General features: G+C 44.7%; 1 protein-coding gene across 2 annotated transcripts in view; it reads left to right on the forward strand.

The window, feature by feature from the left end:
• The window catches only part of CAMK4 (calcium/calmodulin dependent protein kinase IV), a 141902-nt gene that overhangs the window by 18036 nt on the left and 103977 nt on the right, over window positions 1-19889 (forward strand). The window contains exon 1 of one of the 2 annotated variants that reach the window (XM_069964689.1): window positions 1641-1764. The exons of the other annotated variant lie outside the window; for it this stretch is intronic. Coding sequence (XP_069820790.1) covers window positions 1664-1764 — 101 coding nt within the window. The 5' untranslated portion in view covers window positions 1641-1663. Of the gene's footprint in view, window positions 1-1640; window positions 1765-19889 lie in introns of those variants that run through there. 2 annotated transcript variants of the gene reach the window in all.

Genomic DNA, 19889 nt, shown 5'->3' on the forward strand with positions numbered 1-19889 from the left:
GATACAGTGCTCTCTGCTGCCATCTCTGTCCATGACAAGAACTGTCCAGAGCAGCGGCAACTCCCCATAGAAAGCCTTTCCTGTTCTGGACAGTTCCTGTCACGGTGGCAGCAGAGAGCACTGTGCACTGTTGATTTTTAATATAGGCCTAGCGGCATTAGTATCAGCCATAGATGGGATGTGCATCCGTTCCTTTCTCTCCAGTTTCCGTGTTTTACAGTTCTCCCTCTCTGAACAGCTTGCACTCCTTTATAAGACCCACATGACCAAAATTAGCAGGATATGCCTGTGCTCACATGTCAGTACCTTATGTCTTCCCCATTCTGTGAGAGCAGCAATGGTAAGTGTAATACCATATCCATACTTGTGTCGTTTGGGGGCAGCCTTCCCCGCCGGTGGTGCTGGGCGGCTTCTGGTGGGGCTTTTTGGGTTTGGTCCTGTGACATTGGGGTTGCAGGGCCGTTCCATGGCCCCCTTTTCCCTGCACGTGCACGCTTTGCGGGGTTGGTGGTCACTGACTGACGCGGTGTGTAGTTAGCGTAGGGACCCGTGTGAACCAGGGGACCTGCATGTGGTACACGGGGCTATTATGGCTTGATCAAATCATATACAGACACTCTGGTGTTGATTTTTAATATAGGCCTAGCGGCATTAGTATCAGCCATAGATGGGATGTGCAGCCGTTCCTTTCTCTCCAGTTTCCGTGTTTTAGAGTGCACTGTCAGGCTGAAAAGAAAACACCACTTCTTGCAGGACATACAGCAGCTGATAAGTACTAGAAGACTTGAATTTTTTTTAAATAGAAGTACCTTACAAATGTATGTAACTTTCTGAAACCAGTTGATTTAAAAGAAAAAGATTTTTGCTGGTATTGTTGTTATAATATTGTGTTGGGTGATTATTAATGGGGAGGCATTAGAAAAAATAAAGGGACTCTCCAGGCTCCCGCCTACTAGAGCTGTCCGTATACACATTGGAATGCTTGTGAGACCAATAGCTATGATCCCCCCATACAGATGCATGCTTGGCTTAGTATGTTTGTGTTCAGAATGGGGAGAGGGGAGAAAGCTACAAGAAGACTACTCTGGTGGCTGCTTAGATTCCCACCAACAAATCAACCTACCTGGCAATAAAAATTTACTCAAACCAAAGGGAATTTATCAGAAAAGAACTTATTGTTTAAAGGTGTACCCAGGGCAAATTAAAAAACAAACAAACACTTGATTGTTATGTTGCTGAACTATTGCTGGGTCATTCGCACGGCCATTTAAATGCACTAGTAAATGTGCTGCATATCTCCTGTTTGGACAAAGATGTGTGGGTGATAATGATGATTTTACTGCGCGGACAAAGGATGAAATCAGCTGACGGGTCTATTATCAGGTGAATGAGCATTTCTAGGAATGTTCATTAAAGGGAATCTGTCACCAGATTTATGGTGCCTTAAATGAGGACAGCATAAACTAGTGACAGAAATGCTGAATAGATCGGTGTATTACTTACATCATTCTGTGCAGCCGTTCTCCTAATATGCAGGAGAATAGGATTTGTACCACACCTCTCCCCCCCGCCCTCTAGCTGCTGATTGACAGTTGACTGCCTATACACAGTATGGATAGATAACTGCCAATCAGCAGCTGGTGGGTGGAGTTTTCTGCTTCTCATGAATATCCAGGATTACTGGGCTCATGCACATAATGGAGAGGACTACTTATTGTCCATTTTATTCAGGAGGATATCTCTGAATCAGCTGCATAGAACAATGTAAGTGTAACGCCTGGAGTAGTGGATCCACTGGACCGTCACCAGCGATGGCACTAACCTCACCAGGGAGCGGAGTCTAAGGGGCCGCTGGTTTTCACCAGAGCCCGCCGCAAGGCGGGATGGACTTGCTGCGGCAGGCGACCCCCAGGTCGCTACCCCTGGCTTGGTTGCTAGTGACGGCAGGCGAGGCGTGGCAGGAGCAGTAGGCAGGAGATGGTGCTGGCAGAGGTCTGTAGGCGTAACCGCAGGTGACAGGCTGAACACAGGAGCAATGGTGAAACAGGGGAACAGGAACCAGGAACAAGGACTAGGGACCAGGTAGCGGATAGGAATCAGGAACAGGGACTAGGGACCAGGTAGCGGATAGGAATCAGGAACAACAGGGAGCTGGGCCAAACGCTATGGGAAGCAAGTAGAGGCTCCAACACGAGGGACAGGGCATGCTGGGATTTATAGGGAGTGATTGGGTGCAACTACCAATTAGGGACGGACTGGCCCTTTAAATCTGAGACAGCCGGCGCTCGCGCGCCCTAGGAGGCGGGGACGCGCGCGCCGGCCGGCACAGACGGAGACCGGAGCGGGACGAGGTGAGGCGCCCCCCGGGGCCGAACAGACCGCAGCGTCGGGTCCCTGCACAGGGACCCCGGCAGCTGCGTGGGATAGAGGGCGGTCGCGGCGGCGGCCCGGAGCACGGGACGCCGCCGCGGCCATGACAGTAAGTGATACATCATTTTGTTCAGATTCTCTGTCACTACAGGGCCGTCTTATCCATTGGGCAGGGTAGGCGGCTGCCCGGGGGCCCTTGCGTCCTAGGGGGCCCCCTGCCCTCTGTGACCTGTATTTTTAGCTTTATAAGACGCACTTATAAAACTAAGTGCGTCCTATAAAGCAAAGACGGCTCCCAAGCAGTGCTGAGCACCGCAAGGAAGCCGTCCCGCCCGCCCCCTCTATTGCCGCTCACTATGCATATGCATAGTGAGCGGCCCTGAGCCACCCCCTCCGCCCGCCCCTTCTATCGCTTCTCAGCTGACAGACGATCAGAAGCCCGGGAAAGTGCAATGAGCAGCACTTTCCTGGGCTTCTGATCGACTCAGCTAAGCGGCGATAGAAGGGGCGGGCAGTCCAGGAACTCACCCGTCCGGCGGCCCCAGCAGCTGATGTCTCCCGTCAGTGCGCCACTCCCGACATCCTCCGGCACAGGCAGCGGGGTACAGAGACGCTGCCTGTGTCCTGGATGTGTCATGCAGCAGGTCACTTCCGGCACAGGCAGTCTCTCTGTACCCCGCTGCCTGTGCTGGAGGATGTCGGGAGTGCGCGCTGACGGGAGACATCAGCTGCTGGGGCCGGCGGACGGGTGAGTAACTGGTTTGTTGTTTTGGGGGGCACTGGCTACTATGGGGGCACTGGCTACTATGGGGGCACTGGCTACTATGGGGGGCACTGGCTACTATGGGGGGCACTGGCTACTATGGGGGCGCTGGCTACTATGGGGGGCACTGGCTACTATGGGGGCACTGGCTTCTATGGGGGGCACTGGCTACTATGGGGGCACTGGCTACTATGGGGGGCACTGGCTACTATGGGGTGCACTGGCTACTATGGGGGGCACTGGCTACTATGGGGGGCACTGGCTACTATGGGGGCACTGGCTACTGTGGGGGGCACTGGCTACTATGGGGGCACTGGCTACTGTGGGGGGCACTGGCTATTGTGGGGGCACTGGCTACTATGGGGGCACTGGCTACTATGGGGGCACTGGCTACTGTGGGGGGCACTGGCTATTGTGGGGGCACTGGCTACTATGGGGGCACTGGCTACTATGGGGGCACTGGCTACTATGGGGGGCACTGGCTACTATGGTGGGCACTGGCTACTATGAGGGGCACTGACTACTATGGGGGGCACTGGCTACTATGGGGGGCACTGACTACTATGGGGAGCACTGGCTACTATGGGGGGCACTGGCTACTATGGGGGGCACTGGCTACTATGGGGTGCACTGGCTACTATGGGGGGCACTGGCTACTATGGGGGGCACTGGCTACTATGGGGGCACTGGCTACTGTGGGGGGCACTGGCTACTATGGGGGCACTGGCTACTGTGGGGGGCACTGGCTATTGTGGGGGCACTGGCTACTATGGGGGCACTGGCTACTATGGGGGCACTGGCTACTGTGGGGGGCACTGGCTATTGTGGGGGCACTGGCTACTATGGGGGCACTGGCTACTATGGGGGGCACTGGCTACTATGGGGGGCACTGGCTTCTATGGTGGGCACTGGCTACTATGAGGGGCACTGACTACTATGGGGGCACTGGCTACTATGGGGGGCACTGACTACTATGGGGAGCACTGGCTACTATGGGGGGCACTGGCTACTATGTGGGCACTGGCTACTATGGGGGGCACTATATTGGGGGATTGGCTACTATGGGGGGCACTGGCTACTATGGGGGGCACTGGCTTCTATGGTGGGCACTGGCTACTATGAGGGGCACTGACTACTATGGGGGCACTGGCTACTATGGGGGGCACTGACTACTATGGGGAGCACTGGCTACTATGGGGGGCACTGGCTACTATGTGGGCACTGGCTACTATGGGGGGCACTATATTGGGGGATTGGCTACTATGGGGGGCACTATATGGGGGGGATTGGCTACTATGGGGGGATTGGCTACTATGGGGGGCACTATATGCAAAGATGTGGGGGATTTGATGGTGGCGGTTGGGGGGGGGGGGCCAATTCGCACCTCTGCCCAGGGGCCCATAATACTGTTAAGACGGCCCTGTGTCACTAGTTTATGCTTCCCTGAGATAGGACAGCCTAAACCTGCTGACAGAGACTCTTTAACATTATACTATCATCCCCCTTACTTTCGCTTCATTTCATCAGATAACAGTGTCAGTTAGGCGGGGCTTCATAGCAGTTAGGCCCCATCTCTCTTCTGGGCAGAGTACCCAACTGCTGTGAAGCCCCGCCTAGGTGACACTGTTATCCAATAAAATGAAGGGATTTTAGAGCAGAAAGAAGACACAGAGAAGTGTTATACAGGTATATCTCAAATGTGCAGCATCTAAGCTTGTGGAGGGTGCTGAGTACCACACATAGAGTAAGGGGGTTAACGATAATTGTCCCATGTAAAGGGTGTTGAGTTTGTGAAGCTGGATCTGCTGATCTGTGGATTTTACTTGCTTATTACGTACATTTACAGAGTCTATGTTTATACTGTATCTACTGTTGTAGCTGCTATACCAGTGGTCTACGACTAATGACTTTCTATATACTGCAACATTACTCTTCGCACTTTCCTCTTACAGCCCCAGCCTGGGAGTTGTAATTCTGCAGCAGCTGGAGAGCCGCGAGTTGGGTAGAGTACATTGCAGCTCTGTAATATAACTGTGTGTTTGAGGCTTCTGGGAGACGTTATGTAGCAAGCAGAGAAAAGCTTTAACTACAGTTTGATGGTATTCAATCCTTTAAGGAACACATCCCAGGAGTAAAGGTTTTTTGATCCAAGAAGAGAAAATCCACAGTTTCTGGGACAATGTTCAAAACAATCTCCGTGTTGTGACACCGTTCTCCTAATGCGCAGTAATGCTAGCTAAAAGGATTTCGTTACAGCCATGGCTATGAAACTTCATGTGCCGATGTCCCTCAGGATGCTCTATGGAAATACTGCGGTTTTGTTAGACAAGACTAATGTCTTACTTGATTTTTTTCTGTTCTCCATTAAAGGGAACCTGTCAACCCCCGTGCCGGGGTGACAGGCTCCCGACCCCCCGTTAGAGCCCCCTATACTTACCTAATCCCGCCGGGTCCCGCTTCTGGAGGTGGTCTGGTGATGAAGATCTCAGCCGCTGCAACCCGGCGCGCGCGCTGAGAGATGAGTCCAACGCTCATAGAGAATGACAGAGCGCTGGACTCTCCTGTCATTCTCTATGGGTGTTGGACTCATCTCTCAGCGCGCGCGCCGGGTTGCAGTGGCTGAGATCTTCATCACCCGACCACCTCCAGAAGCGGGACCCGGCGGCATTAGGTAAGTATAGGGGGCTCTAACGGGGGGTCGGGAGCCTGTCACCCCGGCACGGGGGGGTGACAAGTTCCCTTTAAGTCTGCTATAGATCATATACTACATTAAATTCTGTGAACCTTAAAGGGGTTGTTCACCGAAACATTTTTTTTTTCTTTTCAATTAACTGGTGCTAGAAAATGCCAGAGATTTGTAATTTTATTGAAAAATCTCAAGTCTTCCAGTATCAACTGCTGTATGCCCTGCAGGAAGTGGTGAATTATTTTCAGCCTGGAGAGCAGGAGAGGTTTTCTATGGGTATTTGCTACTGCTCTGGATAGTTCCTGACATGGACAGATGTATCAGCACTGGATACACTGGAGAGAATACACCTCTTACTGCAGGAAATACAGCAGCTGATAAGTACTGGAAGACTTGAAAATTTTTAATAGAAGTAAATTACAAATCTCTGACACTTGGTGGGACTAGTTGGGGTCACTGCCAGTATGCAATAGTATCAGTCATCATCCCTTTTTGACAGGATGTTGTTTTGTATCGGGCTCCTATGGTGATTAGTGATGAGCAAACACCCCAATGTTCGGTTCGGATCCCAAACACAAACATAATAAAAAAAAATGATCGTGATCGGTTCGTGCTCCTCGCACAAATAACGAACGTACATTAGAAGCGTTTTGGTCTACACACATGCGTACAGATTATCAGACGCCAAGCGTAAATTAGGCAGTTGCATGCGGTCGCAAGTTCTAATATGTTCGAAAATGATCATTATAACCATTCCAATCATCGACCAAACTGTTCATGATCGGCGAACACGAAAAATTTGCGCCATGTTCGTACGAACATATAAACATTTACGAACATGTTCACTCATTACTATTGGTAAAATCACTGTGTGAGTTTCACCTTGATTAATGAACTAGGTGAAGCCAGTGTAGCCAGGCCACGCAACTGCTACAGGGCCCATGCTGCATTTGGGCCCGAGACCCCCTGGCGAGATGTGGTCTGCCTCCATGGTAGCTACAGCTCACATACTCATAGGACCTGACACAGTCCCTCGGCATTCCTTTCTCGCAGCTCTTTGCCATGCAATGACACCACACTGGGCATCTGGGAGAACAGAACCCTCTGCTGGGTCATTTGAGTATGGGGGGGATTCATGGGGTCCTATAGAATTTCTTGCTAAGGGGCCCCATGAATCCTAGCTATGCCCCTGGGGGAAGCCCCTTTTTCACAGCCCTCTAATAGCCCTCTGTTTGCCACGTCATGTGGACCTGTTGGTTGTTTTTTGAGAGATATTATAGGAATTCAAGATGAAATTAAATGTGCCAAGAGTCAGGGTTCTAGCTGGATGTTGCAATACTTGCACAGCAGTGAGCTACTCTTTAAGCAAAACCATATTGACAGATAGCTGGAACGTATGTATATCGACCATAACACCAGTCAGCCCTCTGCTCCCAATAGACACGTATGGCAGAATGTTTGCTAATAGGAACTTAGTGCAGTTCTTACATTCTTATCTCTGTAGTAACAGGATGGTATCATTATATCATTCTCACCTAAATAACGCAGGGACTCATATAATAGGAAGCAGTTATTTGGGAATTAGGTTCATAGAAGCCGACAATACACCTGTCTCAGACTGCAATGTAAATGTAGCAATGTTTTGTTACTGATGAGAAACAATTAGTCCTGTAATTTCCTCATCAATGGCTCGGCTGCTTCACTATCTGCTATTAAAGCAATTAAAACCTGGCGGTTAAGTAGTTGCCAATCAATTATATGGAAACAAATAACCGGACAATTGTATATTGGACAATGATGAGCCTCGTACCTGACATATTCAATCAATTTATGGAGATTTTGGAGCTGTGGAATTTCTTAGCAGTTGACAAATTAGCTGAATTCTGTACGAGTCATTATTCCTGCTTGATTGACATCAGCAAGCATGAAACAATATTGGTTTTGTTATTGTAAATCACCTCAATTCATCCTCCATCCCAATACAGGAAAATATAACATCAATTACAATCCAGTCTGTAACTTGAATCTACGGCTATGTTTACACAACGGTTTTTGTTGTCCATTTATAATTTTTAAAATGACGTCCGTTATTTTGAGTATTGGCCGCCCGTCGGCCAATGACGGCTGTTGGTACATTATTCTAGGTTAGGTGGACTAATTGGCCTTTGGGTGTGTCTTTTTTTGAAAAGTCCACTAACTTTAATAGTAAAAATGGAAAAAGGACAATGAAAAAAGAAAAACTGAGTGAAGACGCCTGAAAATAATTGACATGATCGTTATTTTGATGTGCGTGCAGGTAACGTCCATCATTGGATGTCCCTCACTCTATTGACTTTAATGCATTGCAGTCAGTAAAATCCCAGCAATAACGGACGTGTTTTTAAATAGAAAAAGTGGACGCTTTTTCTCTTTTTTTTTTACATTGTGTGAACATAGCCTAAGGCTGGGTTCACATGTTTTTGCAAAAAACGGATGGAAAAATGGATGCTATTGTGTGCATCTGTTTTGATCTGTTTTTCCATTGATTTCCATTATAAAAAAACGGATCAAAACACATCAATTTTTTTTTATGAACACAAAAACGTACTTGTCCTTATTTTTGTGTACATAAAAAAAACAGATGGGTTTTGATCTGTTTGTTTTTTTTTTTTTATAATGGAAGACAATGGAAAAACAGATGAAAACGGATGAGCACAACAAATGCATCCATTTTTCCATCAGTTTTTTTTTTTATTTAAATTTTTATTAGATTTTTTACAAAATTTCAACAAGGCTTACAGTTGGCCTGAACAATAAACATTACATTAAAGAAAGAAAGATTAAAAAAAAAAAAAAAAACAGAAATGTATACATAAGTACTTTAGCCAATATTAGGTATTTGTCAGTTTTTTTTAACCAAGCCTTAGCACAAAAAAAAGGTCAATTTCTGTTACATATAGATGTAATCCTGACTTCTCCTTTTCACTAATCTGTTTACTGGGCAACTGTGTCATTGCTGATCTATTGCTCTGGATCAGCTATCTTGATTACCAGGCTTGGATTGTATAGGGGCAGTTCCTAATTGGTGAGCCTGTCTTTAAAAATCTCTCTTTAAAGGGAACCAATCACTTAAAAAACATATGTAACTTTATGGGAATGTGCTGTAGCAGCACCCAGCACACTTCCCAAACATGCTTTTATAACACCCCCCCCCCCCCCCCCGTCCCTGCAATTTACAAGCCGAAAACTTACTTTTAGAGATGAGCGAACCGGGTTCAGGTTCGAGTCCATCCGAACCCCAACTCTCAGCATTTGATTAGCTGGGGCTGCTGTACTTGGATAAAGCTCTAAGGTTGTCTGGAAAACATGGATACAGCCAATGACTATATCCAGGATTTCCACATAGACTTAGGGCTTTATCCAACTTCAGCAGCCACCGCTAATCAAATGCCGAAAGTTTGGGTTCAGATGGACTCGAGCATGCTCCAGGTTTGCTCATCTCTACTTACTTTATAAGCTTGGCGCCCTGTATGTAAATTACCCCCAAGTAGTCCTCTGGGCGGGGAGCTGCGGGCAAGTAGTCACTGTCCCCTGAGCGTTCTGCAGTGCTAATCAGGCCCCTCTGGGCATGTTTAGCCTGCATAATTGTGGCGACGTCACCGGAGGCGTACTGTCCCTAACGTCAGCACGCCTACGTTCTTGCTGTGCCACACTTGCGTAGTACAGCGGGTCCACGCTACACAGTACTGCGCAGGTCCAGAAAGCCTCAAACTCATTGCTGGAGATCTGGCAATGAGATCGAGGCTATTTTGCACCTGCGCAGTAAGGCGCAGACTGGACCCGCTGTACTGCGCATGAGCGGCACAGCAAGAACGTAGGCGTGCTGACGTTAGGGACAGTACGCCTCCGGTGACGTCGCCACAATTATGCAGGCTAAACATGCCCAGAGGGGCCTGATTAGCACTGCAGAACACTCAGGGGACAGTGACTACTATTTGTATTTAGAGGTTGCTCCTATTTTGCTCATTTCTATTTGTTGTAATTTTCAGTATTTTTGTAATTCCAGTATTGTAATTTTCAGCTTTTCAATATTTTAGTGTCTTCTTGTTGTTTCTAATCTTTTTTTATGTTATATTAGATTTATAGTAAAAGGGTTAGGGAAACACTAAAAACAGCAAGTTAGGTCGATTCCTTGCCATCATCTTTTGGGCCATCATCCATTCCATTATCTTTGGTTTTAGTTATCTGTTGGTATGGATTATCCCAGTATTGATATGAGTGTTTTCTTGTAACTGTTTGTCATACTTTTCAGATCTACTGTGAGGGGTCTATTACACAGGGTGATTATCTGCCCAATCAGGCAGAATCGGGGCAATATCACATGTGTAATAAACACAACCATCAGCTGAGGAGCCGATCATTGGCTGAACATTGTCTTTCAGCTAGTTTAAAAATCATCGGCAATGGACCACGCATCGCTCCCTGTAATAGAAGGTGTGTGGTTGGTGCCTGGTGAAAGTATATAGAAAATATTAAAGTTATCGCTTACCTCTCCTGGCTCCACCCAGTGTCCTTCTTTGGAGCAGTCTCGGAAGTCTCCTGAGTTGCTTTTGAATCCCCTGACGAATGCTCCCACCTCTGTGTCTGAGACGTACTCATCTAAATAGTGACAGCCCACTCAGCCAATCACTGACTGAAATGGGACAGCAACGCGGCCAGGGATTGGCTGGGCGGGCTGTCACTGCCAAGATATTTATCGGAAGTAGCGAAAAGGAGCGTTCAGGGGGGGAACCAAAGATGACGCAGGAGGACGCAGGGAGCATGATTAGGTAACTATAGGATCTTTATTATGTTCTGTGCAAGGGCAGCAATATTTCAAAAATTTAAGTGGCCGAAGTACCCCTTTTAAAAACTTTTATATTATTTAATGGACCTCTCTAATTAAGTTTGATTCTTCCAAAAATCAGAACAAGAATAATTTCATTTCATGGCGCAGTCTATTCACTGTATTGTGGAAAGGATCTAACATAGTTTAAGGCTATGTTCACACAGCGTAAAAGTACGGACGTTGTTGCAACAACGACCGTACTTTGCACGCCAAGCCACCCTGCATGTTGTTCTATGGGATCCCGGCCAGAGCGTATACACATAGTATACGGTCCGGCCAGGATCCCATGCGGCGCCGCAAAGAACTGACATGCCAGTTTTCTGCGGCCGCTAAAAACAGACATCGGAAACCATGTCAGTGCACACTATGGAGTGAGTGACTCCGGCCGCTTGCTTGATAGTGTACAATGGCAAGTTCTGATGCGGGCGCGCGCTTATGCGCCTGCATCAGAACTCTACGGCCATATAGATCATCCGGACGGTACTGCAATACCAGCCGGGATGATCTTTGCAGAGACAGGCCGTTCTGTGACCCAGCCGAGTGACGGAACGGCCGGTCTCATACGCCATGTGAACATGGCCTAATGCAGGTAATATATAGAAACTTATAGGAAGCCACTGGCCATTGCTAAAAATAGCTAGCTATGAAACCTTTACAGTATGTGTTATTACTGCTCTCATTCTAGGGTGTGTATCATTAATACAATGGCTTTATTAGGGTGTTTTTGGCTGCAATTTTAATTATTTTTTTTAAAACATGCATTTAACATAGTTTTCTAAGAATTGGTAAAACTAAACTGCAAAAAGGAAGATATGTGATAAAGCGTTCTTAGTTCATTTACAAGTTATTTAAAATTATCACATTCTGGGAGAAACTGTGTAACACGTCACATTTCTCAGGTTCGGTAACATAGCTGGCCTGATTTCTCCTGACACAGATGGAAGAAAATGGATTCATTTCTCACTTCTGGGTTCACAACATGATGCACGCTGACATGTGGCAAGTGAAACAAGTTCCTTCCATAGTGTAGTTACACCATCAAGACAAGTGTGCAGCCCTTTGGCAATAATGGTTTCGAGTTTTCACACGATAATAGCATGTCTCCTAATGGATATTCAGATGCAGCTAACTTCAAATTTATTGCATCACATGTCAATGTAAATCAATGGTTTGTAACACCTTAAAAGGGTAAAAAAATGTTTTTCTTTTTTTACATTTCTTTAATAAAGTTATATAACTGTATAAGACTGACTTCACACTGCTTTAAAATCCTGGAAAAACGCAAATTTTGGGGTAGCATTTTTCTCTCCATTCTGGAGTTGGTTTCCGTGTAATAGGTCCCTTAGGAAAGCTGGCTCTGTCAATAGTGGGGATAACTGTCAATCTCTGCTCATCTCTGCCCAGGCTGCTGCGGTTTCTGCACTAGTGGCACAGGCTGCTTCCCCAATTCCAACACGCATAGAAATTTAGGGAAGCTCAGTATGCCCTGCAGTTCCCAACTCAGCCATTGGTAACAGCAGAGGGGCCATGTCGCCCATTCAATTGAAGTACATTTATTTATAGTATTATTGGACTAATAGTTATATTTCAAAGTTATATAACTTTATTAAATAAATATAAAAAAAAAAAAATTGTTGGAATACCTCTTTAAAGCTATGGTCACACAATGTAGAAACAACGGCTGTTGTTTGACACGGATGTTGTTTTCCCTGTCAAACAACAGCTGCTGTTTGACATGTTCCTGTAGCTGATATTACCATATTGGTCACAGGAACATCATTTTGGATTGGGGGTGCCCGCAATCCAATTAAGCATTGAACACAGTGTAAAGTACGGCTGGCAGCCGTACTTTACATTATGTGCACAACAATATTCTGCCGCTGCTGTTTGCCAAACTGCGGCGGTAGAAAATAGACATAGACTAGCATAACTAATGTGTATGGTAGCGGGTGGTCTAATGGAGGGCCAGATAGGTGTTTTTACTCCGTTCGCCCTAGGGTAAAACTGACTTGTTATATATGTTCCTTAAGTTGTTACGATTACAACGATATGTAACATGTATAACTTTTATTTGATTTGATGGCTTGTAAAAAATTAAAACTTTTTAAAGAAAATATATGTTCCCTAAAATCGCTCCATTCCCAGGCTTATAGCACTTTTATCCTTTGGTCTATGGGGCTGTTTCAGGTGTAATTTTTTGCGCCATGATGTGTTCTTTCTATCGGTACCTTGATTGCGCATATACGACTTTTTGATCGCTTTTTATAACAATTATTCTGGATTTGATGCGACCAAAAATGCGCAATTTTGCACTTTGGGATTTTTTTGCACTTACGCTATTTACCGTGTGAGATCAGGAATGTGCTTAATTAATAGTTCGGGCGATTACGCACGCGGCAATAGCAAACATGTTTGTTTATTTATTTATTTATTTTTATTTATAAAATGGGGAAAGAGGGGTGATTTACACTTTTATTAGGGGAGGGGGCTTTGTGTTATTAAAAATAAATTTTTCTTTTACTTTACACATATACTACTAGACTTCTAGTATATACACTCTGATCTCTCATAGAGATCCATGCAGTATAGTTATACTGCATGAATCCATGAGATCGGTGTTCCATTGCTTTTGGCTGCTGCAGCCGAAAGCAGTAGAATGCCGAGCCGGGATGGATGCAGGGATCGCGATCCCCCCACTAGACCACCAGGGATGGAGATGAGCAAGTATTTAGAAGCAGCTGTCAACTTTGACAGCTGCTTCTAAGTACTTAATTAGTGGGCACCGCGATCAGACCATGCCTGCTAATAGCCGCGATCCCGGGCTACATGCGGCACCTGGGATCGCGGCAGTTCAGAGGGGGGTCGCCGCGCGACCCCCCTCTGATCTCCCATAGCGGCACAAGGACGTTCAGTAACGTCCTGGTGCAGCTATGGGTTAAGATGTGTAAGAATTTGGTGATGTGGTCTAGTGTTGTTCTCCATAGTTGGGTGGGATGGGGGTTAATAAGAATGTGAAATATTTTTTTTTTCCTTCATATTGTATTTTGAATTTGTAATAATAATAAAAAATGTTATAAAGTAAAAAAAAAAAAAAAAGAAAATAGACATAGCTCATTATTTTCTATGTCCACAGTTCAACAGCGGCCATAGTGTAATCAATGCAAACGTATTGATATAATACCCAACCAACGTTCTTTTCACTGAAAAGAATGGCCATTGTTAATTAAATTAATAGATTGTGTGAACATAGACTAAAGGTCACTACATTCGTACACAAAACAGTTCACATAAAAAAATACATATAAAGGGGGAATCTAAAAATACATATAAAGGGGAATCTTAACTTTGAAACATACTGCACCAGTCCCCCAGTATTAGGGTAGGTTCACCGGCAGATTCCGTCGCTCGTACCCACTAACGGCGGAACGCATATCCGCCCATGCTATAGACACCATTCTATGGCCAGGCAGATTCCGCCGTCCACCAAAAGAATTGACATGTCAATTCTAGGACATACAGGAATTACAGGACATAACTCATACACGCTATCAGACAACAGTTTTTTCTCACATTCATTCCAATCTATATCATTTCTTTTCCCACGTTAAAAGCCCATAATATTGATAGAGGTTTAATGTGATCGGTATGAGGGATCTTTATCTGGGAACTTCCCATATATCTGACTACAGTCTACGCTTACGTCTTATTAAAGGCTATGGGAAATATAGGGAAAAGGATTTATAATTCCTTTGGCTCTTGGGATATTGATAAATTCCTGCACTTTTAGTGAATATTGACTGATAGCATTACTTATACCATAAAGTTAATGGTGACCAGAGTTGGATTACACACAGTTTAGGATTGGTTCAATCTAGGATTTACAACAGTTTCATAGCAACTCTTCTAAGGGGCTTTTTTGACCCCCACGAGGTGGAGCAATATCAGTTACTTATATCACAATTTGATGTTTTCCTATTGAAAAAAAGATTCTCCCCGGCAACCCCTTTAAATACGATTAATAATCATAAAAAAAACATCAAAGCTACATCACTACTACCACTATTAAACACAGTAGTTCATGTAGGTCAAAAACAGCCACAAATACATCTACTCTATCTCGACTAAATTATACCAGTAATTTGCTGTTACCCACAATGAAGGTATAAAAGCCTTACTTAAAGTGTATCTGTCGGTATAACTTTTAAAATCTAAACCAAAAGTAGATGTGATATTATGCAAGTTTGCAATTTACATTTGTTATTTTTTTTTTCATGGAGAGCACTGCACTTCCTGTTTTTTTAATCTTTTTATTCTCAGAAAACAGGAAAAAGTCAGAAAACAGTAAGTCCTGTGTATCCCAGGCTAGCTGAGCACTCACAAAGAGAAGGCAGTCATGTGACTGATGGACACATTGAACCGTGACTCTGTACTGGCCAGAATTCCTGTGTTTAGTCATTTTTTTTTCAAAACAAGTCAAGAAATCTGCCTTCCGGAGACTGGACCTGGATTTCTGGTAAGTACAGCTTTGTTTTACAGCATGATAACAACAAAAATAATAAATATATATTGCTTTATATCACATCTACTGTTGATTAAAAGTTATAACGACAGTGACACTTTAAACACTTTACACACAAGAAAACAAAAAGCTTCGATATAAAACATTTCTTTATTCTTTATCTTAAAATCATTATACATAAATACCAATCATGTATCAGGAGATTCAGTACTGATCTACACACATACTGCCCGCTAGCTGAATACATATACAATCCAATAACTGTTAACTTGTCAGTCTAGATCCCAATACTATAGTACATATGAAGAGTGTAAACTAGGCCTCCTAACTAGGATACACACAATTGTGGCCACCTAACCTCATATATCCAAACCTAAAGTAACCAGATCAACTCTCCCAGGACAGTATGATGGCTTTCATCCCACGCACATTTCACGTTGGCTATGCTCTGCCCCATGAGTAAGACTGGATTTACCAGCTACACCTCAGGAAAGCTTACAACATCTTATTAAACACTAGATTTCCGCGAGGACTTACTATTAAAACGATCTAACTGCATTATATTCATTTATTTTGTTCCCATTGTTGTATATTCTGATTGTTATTGCACCTGAAGTTGGAGGCAGATGGCTCGTCTCCTCCCACCACAGATGCTTTTCCTATATTCACACTAGTTTACTTAAGCCATGATTAAGGAGCGTAGCTCTGAAACGCGTTGGCCTTGCTGTTTGTAGACATCGATGTCGTTTTTTATTTCATTTTTTTTAACATGTCTTTAATATAGTTTTGATACATTTCATACATATTTATGCATTTATGGAGCTGGAGAATTCCAAATTTTCCCTGCACTATTATTACTAAACAGGAGTTGGCCCATTTATTCATCCACCCCACTTCAATACTGTACTGTGTGAGCACATATCATTAGTGAGCCGACAGTTTTTTGTTTATGTTTACTTCCACTACACTAAAGCCCCGTGTAAGGATGCCTTCACGCCTACCGGATCCGCAGCGGATTTCAAGCTGCGGATTCACAGCGAGATCTTTTGTGGATCCAGTGCTATTCATGCCAATGAGAGCACATGCTATGTTATGTGTGTTAACCCCCTGCCACCCGCAGCCCGCCGCCCAGAGCATATATTACCTGCTCGGCGATGTGGCTGCATGTCAGGCTCCCGGGAGCCTGACATGCATGCAGCCGTGTTGCCGAGCAGGTAATGTATGCTCTCTGCGGCAGGCTGCGTGGCTGCGGTCGCTAGGGGGTTAACGCACATACCATAACATGTGCTCTCATAGGCATGAATGGCACTGGATCCGCAGCAGATCTCGCTGCGAATCCGCAGCGTGAAATCTGCTGCGGATCCGGTAGGTGTGAAGGCACCCTTACACGGGGCGATCAGCAGGAGCAAGCGAGCGCCAACCTGTCAGGTCAGTGTTCACTTGCTCCTTGTTCCCTGCTCGCTGCAGGCGCTATTAGTACAGACACTGACAGCAAGCGTGTAAGAGCAGGGGGGCATGGGGATCTGTGGGGGGGCTGCCGGGTGATTGTTAAATCATCCGGGCAGCCCATATAAGATAGAGGCGGTCTACTGCTCCTATTACACAGAGCAACAGAAGCAGATCGTTGCTATAATGTTGAAAGACATTGAAAGACAACGGTCTGCCGACATCGTGCATGTCGACTAATCGTTGCCTTTTATTACACGAAGCAATTATCGGCCGTGTAATAGGGCCTTTACTCTTACAATGAATGAACAAGCGGGCAAAGACAATGATATATTTGCCCCTGTTTGTTTTTCAGTTTTTTTCCCCCTAAGTTCACATCTGTGTTGGAGGTTATGTTGGGCGCCTCCGTGGTTTTTGCTATTTTTGCTATTTTTCCGTGGTTTTTGCTATTTTTGCTATTTTTCTGTGGTTTGTGCTATTTTTATTCTTATAAAATGATGGACGTCATGACAGAAACAGACAACCTTGGTTTCCCATATCAGCCGATCACAGCTTAGCTTATACTTTATCAGAGCAATATGAGAAATGTAACATGAGATTTTTTTTTTTGTGGGAAAACCCAAGAGTGTTTGTCCTGGGACAGAGTTATAAATCTAGGTCAATGTGTAGAACAGACAGCTCAAACCTCTGAATATCCGATAATATTGCAGTTTTCCAGTAAATGTACATATATATCTTGTGATATTGTGTTGAAACCAATGACCTTTGCTATAGCTATGATATATTTTTTAGTCAGTATTTAGATTTTTGTATACTTGCTTGTACACGGCCACTCCTGATGTTAGTCAAAGTCAAAAGGTAACAAGATATTTGCCTAAAGCCGGGGGCTACAGACTAGGATAGAGCATTGTGGTTTCTAGGTGTTCTTCATGCTCTTTGACTCACCTTGCTTGTGTTGGAATATTTTACCATCCAGATATAGCATCCTTGTTCACGTCCAGATGCACAGCTTTTCACACTGGCGGCTTACAGTGGAGCTCATATCATATTTTACCATTAATCTGCACTGCTTAGTTGACTCCGCAGTCAGTGAAATTGACACTTTTAAGGGGCACTCCAGGAAAAAAAACATATTTCTTTAAAATCAGCTGGTGTCAGAAAGTGCCAAAGATTTGTAATTTACTTGTGTTAAAAAAAAATCTTTAGTCTTCCAGCACTTATCAGCTGCTGTATGTCCTACAGGAAGTGGTGTATTCTTTCCAGTCTGACACAGTGCTCTCTGCTGCCACCCCTGTCCATGTCAGAAACTGTCCAGAGCAGTAGCAAATCCCCAAAGAAAAACGGGGGGCGCGGACACATAGTCCGCACGATTCATCATTTTTTATACTGAAAGATACGCCGAAAACCTACTCCACCTTTCATTTATGTGAAGGCAGTCCGCCTCTACATTAATCTCCGTAGCGCCGGAGATGCGGGGACATTTATAAGTCCGGCGTAAAAAAGGTCGGACTTAATAAATGTCCCCCTATGTGTATGTCTATTGTATATATAAATCATCCAAGTCCATGATTGGTTTCTATGGGAAGCATGGTTACTGACATCTGATGCCGTGTTGCAAATAGGTGTCCATTGCATCTATAGACAAGCTGCACGCAAATAAATAATCTTCTTTTTCAGCGTTCATCCATGTGAGATACATATTCTTTATTGGCCCAATATATGTTCAACAATGACGTGCCCTTATTCCATTGATCTGGACTTCATTGTGATTAATTGGTGCTCCCTGGGATGTAGGATCCTACAAGGATGAACAGACTGAAGCAATGTCTGCTAAACTACATGTGCTGAAGATGACTGTGTCCTTTTAGGCTGTGTATAGTGTAAAGTGAGACTGGCTCAGTTGCCCCTAGCAACCAATCAGATTCCACCTTTCATTTTCCAAAGAGTCTGTGAGGAATAAAAGGTGGAATCTGATTGGTTGCTAGGGGCAACTGAGCCAGTTTCACTTTACACCATATTTGATAAATCTCCCCCATAGTGTGTATATAATAGTGTGTATGTATTCAGCATATATGCCAGGAAATGAGTAGAAGGCCATAGAATGAAACAAAGTACTGTATAAACTTTTCTAAGGGCCAGTCCACACTGAGCAAATTCGGCGGAATTCCGTGGCGGAGCTCTCTGCCGTGGAATCCCGCCCGCGTCAGTGTCAGACGCCATCTCTATGGGAGGGCTCGCAGGACATGTCAATTCTTTGAGCGGAGAGTGGAGGCGTGCGAGCCCTCCCTGTCTTACACTGAGGAGGGATTCTGCCGAATTTGCTCAGTGTGAACTGGCCCTAAAAGAGTATCCATTTGCCAGCAGGTATATATCAGTATACTTTTTACTGCATAGGACAGCATAGACTGTTGTGCTTTTTTACCAAATTATGTAAAAAAGATAGTCGTCCAAACTTGGTTATAGCTCTGACCTCTGCCTTGGCATTTTTACATCTTTGGTGGAAATCTGTATAACGGTAGGTTTTGCCGATAGGCATTTACTGTAAGTGGGAAATACTGTATGCTGAACTTGGAACGGAGATTAAAGTGTTACCTGGCAGTGTGTCTGCATGTGATCTCCATACATGCCCTACATTTACTGTATTGTCCTTGAATATATAGTGGGAATTAATGAGATGAACGGCATAATAAGCTTTACCTATCCTACAGCAGAAGCCTTCTGTATTGCATGTAGCAGTGATACAGTAAATGCTTGCTATAGATGATCTGCTTGAAAAGCAGAGAAGGAAAATGTCTCATCCAGACAAGTTCCTCTAAAATTTAATGGTCTTTTATTATTAGATAAAATTTATATTGCCTCGCCCCCTTACATCCACATGCAAGTGATGTTCATAGAGCAGAAGGTAAGCAGCTCCTGTACCATATCCCTTCTGGTAATAAGGGGCAGTGAAGTGTTAGCGAATCTGTAAGGTTGTCATAAGCACGAAGATTTAACCTTCCACATATATTATGTGCATATACTATTTGCATTATTCTTTCACTTAACCATAGTTTACCTTGTCCCCAATCTACGTGTTTGTGGACTCATCATAGATCAGACTGGTTGTGAAACTAGTCACCTAGCATGACTATACCAGGTATTAACTGGGGCAAAACATAAGTGGTAGTTTGGGGCAGGGGTGGCCCTTAGCATGATGATCACTCCACTGATGCCCTGTGCAATAAATTTTTTTGCCGCG

The sequence above is a fragment of the Dendropsophus ebraccatus genome, chromosome 3, assembly GCF_027789765.1.
Source record: "Dendropsophus ebraccatus isolate aDenEbr1 chromosome 3, aDenEbr1.pat, whole genome shotgun sequence".
Taxonomy (NCBI): domain Eukaryota; kingdom Metazoa; phylum Chordata; class Amphibia; order Anura; family Hylidae; genus Dendropsophus; species Dendropsophus ebraccatus.